The sequence below is a fragment of the Trachemys scripta genome, chromosome 23 (genome assembly GCF_013100865.1).
Source record: "Trachemys scripta elegans isolate TJP31775 chromosome 23, CAS_Tse_1.0, whole genome shotgun sequence".
In the NCBI taxonomy this organism is placed as follows: domain Eukaryota; kingdom Metazoa; phylum Chordata; order Testudines; family Emydidae; genus Trachemys; species Trachemys scripta.
The window spans coordinates 15166051-15179740 of NC_048320.1; the positions used below are offsets into that span (position 1 = coordinate 15166051).

At 46.0% G+C, this 13690-nt stretch overlaps 3 protein-coding genes across 3 annotated transcripts in view; 1 reads left to right on the forward strand and 2 right to left on the reverse strand.

Moving 5' to 3' along the window:
- LOC117869379 (cytochrome c oxidase assembly factor 3 homolog, mitochondrial) overlaps window positions 1-439 on the reverse strand; it is a 2657-nt gene extending 2218 nt beyond the window's left edge. Inside the window, exon 1 of the mRNA XM_034756199.1 lies at window positions 191-439. Within this exon, the coding sequence (XP_034612090.1) occupies window positions 191-398 (208 nt within the window). The 5' untranslated portion in view covers window positions 399-439. The remainder of the gene's footprint in view (window positions 1-190) is intronic.
- A 34-nt stretch (window positions 440-473) lies between these two features.
- Window positions 474-8385, forward strand: CNTD1 (cyclin N-terminal domain containing 1). The gene is made up of 8 exons (XM_034756200.1): window positions 474-819; window positions 1859-2050; window positions 2382-2457; window positions 3430-3604; window positions 4521-4683; window positions 5387-5531; window positions 6286-6382; window positions 7029-8385. The coding sequence occupies exons 2-8, from the start codon at window positions 1879-1881 to the stop codon at window positions 7182-7184; spliced, it is 984 nt and encodes a 327-aa protein (XP_034612091.1). The 5' UTR covers window positions 474-819; window positions 1859-1878; the 3' UTR covers window positions 7185-8385.
- BECN1 (beclin 1) lies at window positions 7821-13486 on the reverse strand. Its single transcript, XM_034756198.1, has 11 exons — window positions 13282-13486; window positions 12865-12932; window positions 12625-12683; window positions 11824-11914; window positions 11410-11546; window positions 11029-11223; window positions 10598-10744; window positions 9935-10084; window positions 9790-9850; window positions 9157-9299; window positions 7821-8612 (listed from the first exon to the last, which is right to left on the reverse strand). The coding sequence occupies exons 1-11, from the start codon at window positions 13406-13408 to the stop codon at window positions 8444-8446; spliced, it is 1347 nt and encodes a 448-aa protein (XP_034612089.1). The 5' UTR covers window positions 13409-13486; the 3' UTR covers window positions 7821-8443.
- Between the last annotated feature and the right edge of the window lie 204 nt (window positions 13487-13690).

Below are 13690 nucleotides of genomic sequence, written 5' to 3' on the forward strand. Positions count from 1 at the left end.
CCCACCCCCACTTCTCCTCCTCCGGGGGGGGTCCCCACGCTCCTCCCACCCCCACTTCTCCTCCTCCGGGGGGGGTCCCCACGCTCCTCCCACCCCCACTTCTCCTCCTCCGGGGGGGGTCCCCACGCTCCTCCGGGGCTCCCCCCGCCCGCCCCGCGGCCGGCGCGGCGCGGCCCGGCCCGGCGGATACAGATGCCCAGCACCACCGCGCCGATGCCCAGCCCCGTCAGCACGTTGCGGCCCCGGAGCCGGCGCTGCAGGGCCCGCTGGCGCTGCGCCCCCTCCGCGCGCTGCGTGACGCGCCGCTGCTCCGCGCTCAGCTCCGGCTCCCGCGCCGGGTCAATCCGCTTCGCGAACGCGGCCTCCGAGTCCCGGCCCGGCTCCCGCGGCGCCGCCATCTTCCCCGCGGAGCCGCGCCCACCGCCCGCGTGACTGACGGGCCGCGCGCGCAGCCGGCCGGCCTATCCGCTTCGGGCAAACGCGCGACCCCGGCAGCGTCGGCGTGACTCCGCCTGCGTGACGCGCGTGACGCCATGTTCGATGAGGGCAAAGTACCCATCCGCGAGAGCGAGGGACGTTCTGATTCTGGCCAATCACCGCTAGGGGACCAGGTGCTCCCGCCCGATTGGTTACCCGGGCCGCGTGACACTGAGCGTCTCTTGCGATTGGTGTTCAGTGACTTCACGTGACCCGGAGAGCTTTTAGGCGGGAAGAAGTGACTAAGTGAGGCGTCTCGAGCGAGTGGGAGAATGCCACGTGACCAGATGGCAACGGGCCACGGCGTCGTGTGATTGGCTGAGAGACGGCATGTGAGATGAGGTGATGAGGAGGGAAAAAATATCCCAGAGCAACCGAGGCCTCCAGCTCCCACCATCGGCCTGGGGCGGGCCTCGACCCCCCCCCGGGCTGGGACCCCCTGACACCTCCCTTCCAACCCCCCCAGGCCCTGCCCAGGCTCAGACCCAGGCCAGCGGGTTCCCCAACGCGTCCCCTGACTCTGCTCTGGGGGAACGCCCTGGCCGCAGCAGCGCCCGCGTGTGCCCCCGCTCCGCGCTGACGGGGGGGGGGCACGGGTAGCCAGCAGTGAGCCCCCAGCTTCCTCATGGGGACAGGCAGCCCTGCCTCCGCTATGGGCCACGTCCCCTTGGCGGGCGCTAGCGGGGTAGCCAGCAGCGAGCCCCCAGCTTCCTCTGGGGGGACAGGCAGCCCTGCCTCCGCTATGGGCCACGTCCCCTTGGCGGGCGCTAGCGGGGTAGCCAGCAGTGAGCCCCCAGCTTCCTCATGGGGACAGGCAGCCCTGCCTCCGCTATGGGCCACGTCCCCTNCCGCCAGCTTCCTCATGGGGGACAGGCAGCCCTGCCTCCGCTATGGGCCACGTCCCCTTGGCGGGCGCTAGTGGGGTAGCCAGCGAGTTCGTTTTATCGTCCGCTCATCAGCGACGCCCCAAGCGGCGTCTCTGGTAGTCGGTGGTCATGTGTTCCTTCCATAAAGCCCTGTGGGGCGTGGGTCACGCGTGGTGCTGGGGGGCAGCTGGTGGCCCTGCCCTGGGCTTGGAATGTAGCTAACAACTGTCGAGGGAGCACCAGGGGGGACTGAAATCCCATTCTCCCGCCTGTGCCGGCGATGGCCCCTGCAGCACTGACACGAGCGAGCACTTGTACAAGCGTACGTGTTAACTCCAGCGCGATTCCGAACACGCCCAGGGAGCACATCCAGAGTACGGAGGTGTCATTTTTTCATAGCAAAGTTTCGGATTATACTTGTTCCGTGCACTACCTGGTGCCCTCTCTGATAATTACTGTAGTGGGTACAGCTGCAGCGCTATAAAAATAACACTGTTATTATTTTATTGTTTGAGAACTGGCCAGAAGTGCTGAGATGAGCTTAGAGGCACAGGCAGTGTCCAGGTTTCGCACCCCGGAGCCAGTCTTTGGAGTTGTTGCTCCCGAGATCATTGAAGATACTTTAATTTGTTTAGCTACAGAAAATGAACAATATCTGAATGAGCTGTCGGATCAAGCAGGATGCTTCAAAGAGACCCAGATAGTGGGTGAGAGATGCAGATCTTTGTCAGCCTGTGTATGTTTGTGTGTCTGTGTCCACATGCCATGAATGCCTGATGTGTGCATTTGTGTGCACCTTGTGGCACCATAGAGACTAACAAAGCTTATGCCCAAATAAATTTGTTAGTCCCTAAGGTGCCACAAGGACTCCTCGTTGTTTATCCTCTACATAAACTCCCATTAGTGGCCTCTTTACAAAGAGTGACTCAGTTTTCATGTCTGATTCCTTATTGTCTCGCTTAGTTACTTTTATTTTGTGATAAAGTGTGTCCATCTTATCCATCAGTTCCAGTTATGATTAATTGCACTTTTTTGCAGAATTTGTATTTCTTCTGTGTGAAAAATGGTTCCTGGACCAATCTGCACGATATCAAGCAGTTGAAATATTTGAAAGGTAACTTCCCAAGCAAAGACAACACGCAATTCTTATATCTGTAGTACAGTTATATTGTATGTCTTCTGCACTGCTCAGGCAGAAGATATGGAGTATCTTTATAGCTGCAGCTTTGTCTTTCCTGTCATTTAATTACAAGTATAATTGGTATGTATATTGAGAGTAAAGTATTCTGAATACAAGTTAGAAGGTACTTTTCTTTTTGTTAGCAAAAGGCAACTTTTTGGAGAGCCGATCTTTTACATAAGAATGGTCCTGCTGAGCAAGCCCAGTGGTCCATCTAGCCCAATACCCTGTCTCTGACAGTGGCCAGTGCCAGATCGTTCAGAGGGAATGAACAGAACAGGGCAATTTTGAGTGATCCATCCCGTCACCCAGTCCCAGCTTCTGGCAGTTGGAGGTTTAGGGACACCCAGAGCATGGGGTTGTGTCCCTGACCATCATGGCAAATGATGGACCTATCCTCTATGAACTTACAGATCCTTTTTTGAACCCAGTTATAGTTTTGGCCTTCACAGCATTCCCTGGCAACGAGTTCCACAGCATTATATGAAGAAGTACTTCCTTTTGTTTGTTTTAAATTAATAGGCAACAGGTTTAATCAGGTGACCCTGGTTCTTGTGTTATGTGAAGGGGTAAATAGCACTTCCCTATTCACATTCTCCACAACATTCATGATTTTTATAGACCTCTGTTGCATCTGTACTCTTCTCTTTTCTAAGCTGAACAGACACGGTCTTTTTAATCTCTCCTTGTATGGAAGCTATTCTATACCACTAATTCTTTTTGTTGCCCTTTTCTGTTCTGTTTCCAATTCTAATATAGCTTCTTTGAGATGAGGTGACCAGAACTGCATGCAATATTCAAGGTGTGGGTATACCATGGATTTATATAATGCCATTATATTTACTGTCTTATTATCTATCCTTTTCCTAATGATTCCTAACATAGTTAGCTTTTTTTTTCTTGCAGGTTTATGATTAAGCATGTAGAAGAGAGCTATAACTCTACCAAAAAGTCAAGGACGAACAATGAACAAGGAGAGGGCAACATCTGGGGCACTTGGAAAGCACAGATGTGTGACACATTTGTGCTGCGGCTTGTCTCTTGCATTCAGCTTGCAAGCAAACTTTCTTTTCACTACAATGTGAGCAAACTAACCAATTTCTTACACCAGATTTGTAGTACCACAGTATATTCTTTCTTACTTAGATTTTGGTCTTATCTCAACTCCGCACCAAAGGAGTTACTGTTTCAAAGGACAGCAGTGACTATGTAATCCAGGATAATTTGGGCATGGGAGATCCTCTTGCACTCAGGCACAGTAACTGTTATGCCTCTGGAAATCGTACACTGCACCTTCACAATGAAAGACGTTAACATAATTTTATTATTTAGAGTAACCATGACCTGTACCATTTGGTTGTTAAGCACACCACTATATCAAAACCCAGGATTGTTTTGGAGGGAGTCGCCAGCTGATGCTGTTACATAGCTTTGCAAGTTAATTTTCTCAGTGTGTGATGCCCTATTCAGTTTGAAGAAATGCTGTGTTGTTGTTAGTATTGTGATGTATTTTATTTTTGAGGAAAATATTGAAAGCAAGAGTTTTCTCTCTGCCTTAATCTCTCTAATTGGAGTTGACCCTTGGGACAAATATACTTCCTGGGAAGTGGGCAATAGTGTTAGGGCTGATATTGCAGGGGGAGGGCTTTGCCTTTCTGCCATGTGTGACCACTTCTGTTCCACGACATGTGTATATTGTGTAAATAAAAAAAGTTATACTGATCAAATACCCAAACTCAGCGTCCCTGCTTTCTGCTCCAATGGGGCACAGCCCTGTAAAACCCCAATATGTGCTACTACCTGGCAAAGGGTAATAATTTCAGCTTGCATTTTCCATTTTTAGCTTAGAAGGCAAGTTAAACAAAAATTCTATTAGTTCTCAGCTCAAAGAAACTATTAACAGCATATCATCATGCAGGTGAACTTCTGGGTTCTTGAGAGAACACCTCTTACTCACAGCAGCAGTTTTAAAAATAACCCATCACTGTTTTTTCCAGATAATTAACAATAACACAGTTCTGAAATTTCTGCAGTCCTTAGACTATTCATACACAAAACAGAACTTGCTGGAATCAGAACTTGCCATTCTGAAGGCTCTACGCTTCCAGATCAATGTGCCAACTCCTTTTGCCTATGTTGAGTTGCTTCTGGAGGTGTTAGGTAAGAGTATTAATAATAAGAAGCTGTGTAGAAATTAAAAAAGACTAAATGCAGTTACCACTAGACTCTGAAACAAACAATCTCAGATTAATGTTTTGTTGTAGAGATAAAATCAAGCATGAAGTGACAGAGAGAAACTCGCCCGTGTGGTTATTATTAATGGAAAGCCCAAAGCTTCAAAGTGTTCTCCCTACTCTGGGGTGTTTCCTAGGGTGAGTCCTGGGCCTCATTTTACCTGTCAAATGATAGAAATCTGCACAAGAGCCTTCCACCATTGACTGACACAAGCAAGAAGCTTTACACATCACCAAGCGAGGAGCCAGCAGTTAGCGTCCAAGAAGAAATGCATCTGGGGAACTGGTCTTTTGGCTGTTTGGCAAGACAAAAGTTATAAGACTAATATTTCTATTAAAAATAGTTATATAAGGCCACAATTTTTCTGAAGTGAATTGTGATTTTTTTTGGGTGTCCTACTTGAGATCCTTTAAAGGGGCCTGATTGATAGAAATTGCTGAGTAAAGTCAGACCCTTTTATGGAGTCTCAAGTTTTGGGTACCGCACCTTAAAGTGGTCACTACTGAAAATCTTAGCCATAAACAACTCAATACACAAAACTGCCTTGGTCATAATGGCTAATATTTTTCATAATCTAGTTTTATGGATCAGAAAATATATAGCTGACCATGTATAATCTCCACTTTAGGACATAATGGCTGCTTACTTCCTATGAAACAGTTGCATAAGATGTGCATGCACCTACTGGATTTAACTTATCTCATGCGGAACATCATCTATGATACTTTACTGAAGATTTCTATTGAGAATTCAACACCGAATGAACTCCAGATGTAAGTACCACCTATGCCCCGGGACACATTTGAACTAGTATTGATTTTATGCTCAGAGGGGAGGGAAAAAGCTTGTGAGGGTCACATTATTCTTGTGCCTTTACCATCCATCTGTTGCAGTTTCATAGTTGTCTATTTGACACATTATGATACAGCAGATACAGATTAGAAAAAGTGCTTAGTGTACTGAGAAAATACAAGTCACAGTTATTTGCAATATAACTCAACAGACCATTCTTTGTGAACTAAGAATCTGGGACTGAGGTTTCTAGATTTAAGTTGCTAATTCTATGAAATGTCAAGTAGTATACAAAGTGTCCATAATAAGTAGTATTTGGGAATAATCAGTTCTAAGTAAGACTAACTTAATTTGCCAAGTTTTGATCCCAGCTCTGACAGAGACTGTTTGTCATCCTGGGTGCACTGCATCTTTCTCCATCTGCAGAATAGTGATAAGTCAAAATGCTTCAGCAACTTTGCTGTAGAATAGGCAGACTGAGAGGATCTCTCTTATCTTTAAGAAAACGTAGCCAAACAAATCAGTTAAGTAGTGGGAGATTGGACTTTAAGTTGAAGATATTAGTATCAGCCCGAAGTGGCTTTTAAAAGTGTTAATTTGTACGTGTGTTTTGTACATTAAAATGCCACTAAAATTGTTTACCTCCAACTACACAGTATCAATACTACAACACTTAGCTATTGAAATACAGAACAGCTTCATTTTAAACCAGATATTACTGTTTTAATTATACAGAGCAAAATTTTTGCCAGTAAAGGAAGATTTCATGCTCTTGGCAGTTGGCGTCATCAGCACAAGCGGTTTCATACTAAATCCTGAATACTGGAATCAGGTACTGCTAGACAAGAAATACACAGTGCAGTTCTTAGGCTTACATGAACTAATTTTTTTTTTTGCATCTTTTACTGTTTATGGAGTACAGGGAGACAGGTGTGTTGCACTGGGAGTATATTAAAGGTGGAGTACTTTAATATATTAGTACTGCAGGGCAAGGGGAGGTTGGGAATTTAACACAAGTGTCTCATTACTTTGCACACCTATTCTGAGAAGCCTGAAGCTTTCTTACTGCTAGAATATGCTGTATCCAAAGGCTTCCATTGGCAGAAGGGGGGGGGGAGGAGTAACCCCACAAGGCACCAATCTCCCCCCAACAGCCAGCCTGTGTTTTATAATATAAAAGAGGTCCTATTTAAAATTGTCCTCTCACAGCAGAAGCAGTTAGTTGCTAAAAAAAAAAAAAAAAAAAATTCCTCCCCTGTAAAGGAGAAAGATTCCACTAACAGGATCCTCAACTGGCTAATTACAGAGGGCTAGTGGGTTTTTTTATGTATTTGTATTCCCGTAGCAGCTAGATAGCACAGTATTGGAGCCACAGAGTGGACTATAATCATGTTTTTGTTTTCCTTTACAAATACTCAAAGATTTAAGATCTAGATCTACTGCTCTGTTGCCCAAAATAAGGAAGATTTTTTTTTAAGGTTGTGGAGCATTTAAACTGCATCACTGGTATTACCACACAGAGCATTTTAGAGTTTTCATATGCAATACTGAAGCACAGTGTTGGCACCACTAATCCAAGGAAGAACAAAGGAACTAGATCTTCAGAGAACTATGTTGTATCTCCTACAAAATAAACTTGGCTTTTCTACTGCAACCTTTCCCATGTATCTGTGTCCTCAAAGCCATGTTCCAGCCACTAACCTTTTGTAATAGATGCAGGTGGTTTTGATTTGTAACTCATGTAGGATGAACTTTTGTTTAATTGCAATGTAGTAGCTGTCAAATATGGCATTTAAAACTGTTAAAATTGGCCTTTGCAAACTATCCCCTATACTGAAGTAGTGACATCGGAGTAAAATGCTGCCATTGTGAAGTGTTTTGCTTTCAGAAAAATGGTTATAGAAATGGCAGCAATAAGTCTACAAACCGTTTTACTGTGTACAAGTGCTACAAGCCGGGCCAGGCTTTCTTCACACAGTGGCTGTTGTGCAGAAGCAGTGACTGTCTTGAACAGTTTACAATCTCAAGGTTGTTTCTTCCTATATTCCTTTCCTTCTTCCCCCCAGATCTAGTTTCCCCACAGCTCAAAAAGAAATTCAGTTAGGTAGTCTGCCAGTGTTAACACGGAAATGCAAGTCAAATCAAGCACCAGCTGCTTTGAAAGCTTGATTTAAATCTTACTTGGATAGAAAGCTATTCAGAATCTACATACCAGTACACAGAATGCCATGCTGTAGTTAAGTATATGTGGAATGGAAGCACTCAATTTGTCCAGAATACAAAGTATTTTATTACAGTGTTATTTAGTGCACCTTTGTGCAGTAACAGGCTGCAGGAAATATTTGTTACAAATAGTTAAATAGCTGGCAATGTTTTAAACAATATCAAATCCCCCATAAAGTTCAATGGCACCAAGTTAAGTGCTCATCAGTTCTGATTTAAAGAGAAGATACTAAGTTTCAAGCATTAGTCAACATTTAGGGTGATCAGGCAGAGGTTCCATAGGCTTTGCCCACAACACAGTTCTCACTGTGTCACTAATATTTCATCTTTCTAACTGCACTCTCTGTTAAATTGTAATGAGATTATATCAGATACCTACTGGTGCTGTACAGCAAGTTTCTGACTTGTCTATAAAACTCCCAGATATTTGCTAACTAGCTATTTCATAAAGAGCTGAATTATATTCAGTTCTGCTCAACAGTACAATTTTACATATTGCTTTTCTATGTACTACTTGTCAAATTAAATTTTAAAGTGTCTTGTGGATTTTTGGTCTTGTAAACATGTTGTATTGGTTAATATTAAGTGACAATTTATGACATTCTCGAGAAAGAAAAAAAAAAAGCAGATACTCTCTAGCCCTCAGGACAAGTTCTTCACACACATTCAGTCATTTGTTATAAAATTGGGATGAAACCCAGGCAAGACCCCATTTCAGGTTAGTTAACATGAATTTGAGTGCTTTTGTCCATTGCTCTTCAGAGTTAAACTGTGTTTTAATAGAGTAAGAGCCACCACTGCCACCTGTATCTTCGATCTTGCCTTTCTCCACATCCATTCTGTATCATATAAACAGAGGTTTATTAACACATTTACATTTCAACATAAATAGTCACCTCTGATAAGCCGCTAATGCTGTGTAATCTCCTCTGTGTAACTTCATTTAAGCTAGCTTGATTCCACTGATTTTGGAGCAGTTATTTCTGTAGTTGGGTTTGACATCTGAAGTATCCAAGTACTGTATTTGCAGACCCTTTAATCTCAGAATTATGAATCTTACATGAGGGCTGAACATTTTGTCTAAGACATGGTCTGATCCCCTATTTTAACAAAGGTAATAACCAGCTTTTAAAAAAACTATGCAGTGGCCTTTCATTGCTGAGTAACTAGCTTTAAATCCCATATAGGTCAAAAGAGACAGAGCCCAGGAAACGGTCCTGTGCCACTCTCCACTCAAGCACAGAATCATCAGATGATTTGGCTGAAAGTAAGACAAGCCTGGAATAGCAAAGAATGCTGTAGCTCAGGATAGAGGGGCACTGGCAAAGCAGCATGGGCTAACATGCACTATGTTACAGAAGCAATTCAGATAGAGACATTTACCTGTAAGGCAAACAAAAGCGAGTTTCGCCTTTCTCCACCTCCTCTTTGAATTGCTGCACACAGTCCAGGAATGCCACCATTGCATGATCAAATTTATTGTCCCAAAAGAACCTTAAACCTCCAGAACAATACAAGGGCAACTCCTAAAAGAGAGAAGTTAATTCTAGGCAGCCGAGAGAGACTCCAGTTTAGAAAGTCTCACCACAGGCGCAGGAGATGGCCCTAGGGATTCCTCTGCCTTCAAGAACCAAGCCACATTGCGTTCCACTCATCCCAGTCGCCATTCACCACCTGGACAGGACTCTGGAGCCCATTGACACCTCAACTGGCCAGAAGAATGACTTTTAAATAAAGCAGGGCACCTCCTCTGCTTCTTTGCATCCCCACCCTCCCAGGGGAGCACGAAGCATAATACTTAGTCCTGCCTTGAGTGCAGGGGACTGGACTAGATGACCTCTTGAGGTCCCTTCCAGTTCTACGATTATTAGAGGTAAGGCAGTTACAGCAGCAATTGTATTAAGCCTGTAATAAGATCTAATCGTGAATGGCAGGATTTACATTTTCTGCTCACTCGTATTAGCAGGAATAGAGGGAATTTAGCATTCCAGGCAGATTATTTTTGGACTTTCTTACCTTCGATTTGTCTGTGAGGGACTCTAAATATGAATGGTTTCCATAGGGAACGAGACGGTATCTGAAAGAAAAGGCAGATAAGTCTGTGAGTGCCTTTCCCCATGGCACGATAGCCAGTACAATGTATATAAAGAACTGTTCTTACCTTTGAAATTTCAGGCCCATCTTGTTAGCAAGGGCATGAAGCAGTAGCACAGTCTGCCCCCAAGCTGCATTGATCTCATTCCATTCTACAGGGACGCTGGGGAGGCGGCCAAGTCTGAAGTTATTAATTGTGCCAAATTGCCCACTGTGCCTGTGTTACGAGGAGAAGTTGTAAGTAAGCTCTTTGGGGCAAGGATGGTCTCTAGGGCACCTAATCCCCATTGCTGCTGTAATGCAAGGTAATAACCCTGCAAGCCATCAAGTCTCTTTATGGAGCTCAAAGACAATGGAGCAGCTTATATTATCTCTGTAAAGTTCAGGATTCAACATGGCAAGTGCAAAAGCTCATGCAGAGCTGTTCAGTTAGGGCTCAGCTCTGGGCTCCACGTGGTCCCAGGTTTGACAGCCTAGAGATAGCACCTGCCAGCTGCTCTCACATTTGCAAATCTCCTCACACAGCCTGGGTAGAGCACATTTCCTTTCCTGCCCTTTCAGCTGCCACCATGAGGAGATCTGATCGCCTGCTCTCAACTAAGAAGTAGATTTCAGCCCTGCTTAGCACCTAAGTTGCCAGAAACCAAGCTGCTGTCTTGCCAATGATGCTGTAATGCAGAATCACGAAAGCTTCAGCAGCTCTGCCCCTCTAGCCCAGAGCCTACATTACCAGATATGGAAAGTTGCATTGAACACATTGGTTTTCCTCAGTTTATCCAACTGGATCTGGGCATAGCGCATCTGGTTATCAACACTTTTCAGTTCGTCGTCCAGCTCCAGTTGCTGCCTCTTGAATTCACTGTACTCCTTCTGATACCTTCAAACAGCAACAATGAGAAAGCTACCAACAGAACAAGACAGCAAGAGACCAACTCCTACATGCACCACTATCCCAGTCAGACCCTGTCTGTGGAGAGAGACCCAAGTCACTCTAACCAAGTAGGTACCAGATCCCCAGTTTTGTAATAGAGGAAGCCACTTGTACCCAGACAGTATTTGAGAGTGATTAGAAGTACAGTACATGTTTACCCACAACCCAGTCTGATACACCCACTTGTCAATATTTGTCACTCCCACAAACAGCCTTTGGCTAAGACTCACTGTGCTTCCTCCTGATCCAGTCTCTCTGCTTCTGCCCTGACTTTCTCAAAGTTTTCTGCTACCATCTTGCGGTTCTTCTCTACTTCCTCCAGCTCCTGGATCAATCTCTCCTCTTCCAAAGCAAGTTCTTTCAGCTCCATCTGCAGCTTCTCCTTATCGTCCTCATTCATTTGTTCCAAGATCTCCAGACATCGTCTACAGGAGACGGTAGGTGGTTACAAAAGGATACTTAAGGCAATTCTCAAAGGATGAGATTTGGAGAACAGCCAAATGCTCCATTCAGGGACTTCTTTATATCTATATTCTTTCCCTGCTCTTCAGACTAAGGCTACTGGAAGTGATGATGGGAGTGCTCCAACAGTTCAATAATAAATCACTCACTTGTAGTTCTGGCATTCATTCTCTGTGATATTGAGTTGTGTGTCTAACTGGTCTAGAAGGGTGTCTGTGCATTCCTCACATAGAGGATGGTCCACATCCGTCTGTCCTGACATAATGTCAAAGAGGTCACCAGTAACCTAGAGAAAGAGTTCACTCTTAGTACAGAAAATTTAGAATCAGCTCCAGGTTCTGCTCAATATTAAATGAAAAACCAAGTCTTCAATGGACAGACTTGTGCCCACTAAGAGAACAGCAATGTGCCATTTTTCACAGACCAAGCTTGATAAACTGAACAGATTTTAAACTTTTACCTTTATTCTACACAAATATTTGAAGTCCAGAAATATGAGTTACAACTCCAACTTGCAAACTCCCCCAAAGAACTTACACTTCGTCAGTCAGCATGAGACTTGCCTTCAGTCTTCTGCTGAGATTTTCCATGGTGCCCCCATCAGAAGCCTCTCCAATCAGAGTAAAACTGTTGGCACTTTCTGTTGACATCATTCTTGAAGAGAAAGGGATTTTATTGTTGTGAACTGATGAAGAATGTCAGAACATCACTGAAGTTCTCTCACTGGGCTATTATGTCCCAAAGCTTCCTCACAGAGAAGCTTCCTCCACTGTGCCTTTAATTCTGAGGTCTTGTGCAGTCCTTTCGCTTTGATTTTGGAACATGAAGGTCAGTGGGAGATTTGCAGTCTTAGGTGGCAGTGCACAGGTATTAGTTCTGTGCCATCCCTTAGGTGGTAAATAATGTCCTAAGAACACCACAAATGCAGGAGTTACAGCTGCTACATGAAAGGGGGGATGGGAATAGCAAGGTCCTGAATGGAATGGATTAAGAAAGCTTTTGGGACCCTACTGGATCCAGTGAATAACCAAGTGCCCAAGGAAGCTGAGGATCTCAGCATAAGCCTAGGTGAGGTTCACCGCAGCAAGGGAGAATCTGTGCTTAATGCATGACTTCTGTGGTCAACCACCCACACCCAAAGCATGAAAGTTACACTTATCCTTCCCCAGATGGGAGTTCTTTTGGCTTTCGTATACTACAGTGGAGTGTGTGATAAATAAAGACTGAGTAAGATTTATTCTGAAATGAAGCCGGTAGACACAATGTCTTCTATCGTGGCAGCTCTTATAGAGATGAATCCATGTAGAAGCAGGAGACCCCCCCCCACAATGTTTCAGAAAATTTACTGCAAACACAAGGGATACCTGGCTGGAGGAATGAATCTCCTGGATACACCATCCTGACGGTTTTCTGTGAAGGCTTCCTGGAAATTAAGGCAATACACCATCAGCCTATCAAATGCCACTCATGACATAGAAATGTAGAATCAGCTTCCTTTTTGATTCTCTCTCAAAAGAAGGATTATCCTCCTCACAAGACAAATTAAAGCTCAGGCTAACTTGTAGCCTCCAAGAGACAAACTAGCTTCAATGCAAACCTTTTACCTCTGTTAAATTGGTCTCTTCTTCATGAACGTCTCCTGGTTTCGCTGGAGCGGTGGTAAGTAAGGGAGCTAAACAAAGAACAACAATTACTAGGGGACTGAAGAACTCGTGCACGATGAACAATGAAACCATTTCCCGGAGCTGCAGGTTTCGGCATGAATTGGGCTGTATCGTCAAGCCCCCACTTGTGGTCATCCCAGCCATTTCCTTCCACCAAGGGTTGTGTTAATCCCTGTCCTACTGCCATGCCAGACAGCCCCTCTCTGCCTCCCTAAACCCACCCCCAGGGCGGGAATCGTCCTAGCCGCCTGATCAGCTGAGTGTTATGGAATCACCAAACACTCTGTGCTTCCCCCGCGATCAGCCCGGCGCCCGCCCCCAGCGCTGGGACAGGGACCCCCGCGGGCCCCCCCGTACCTGTCAGCTCCTGGATGGTGACCCGGTCGAGGATCTTGAAGGAGGTGTCCAGCTTGAGCGGCTGGCTGCAGCGCTGGCACACGAAGCTCACCTGCATGGTGCAGGCCGATGACTTGGAGCCCTCCATGCCCGAGCGGGGCGGGGCGCGCCCCGGCTCCTAGCGTGGGAACGAGCTCCCGGCCGAGCCCGGAGCCGAACCCGAACCCGAACCCGAACCGCGTCACTTCCGGGCCCGCCCGGCGCGGGCCGCACTGTCCCCTACACGGCCTGCAGCGCCCCTAGCGGGCAGGGGGACTAATGGGGGCCGCGGGGGGACGGCAGCAGGGCCGGGGAGCAGTCTGGGGAAACCGGCAGGAGCCATCGGGGGGGGGGGGGGGGGGGGGGGGGGGGGGGGGGGGGGGGGGGGCGG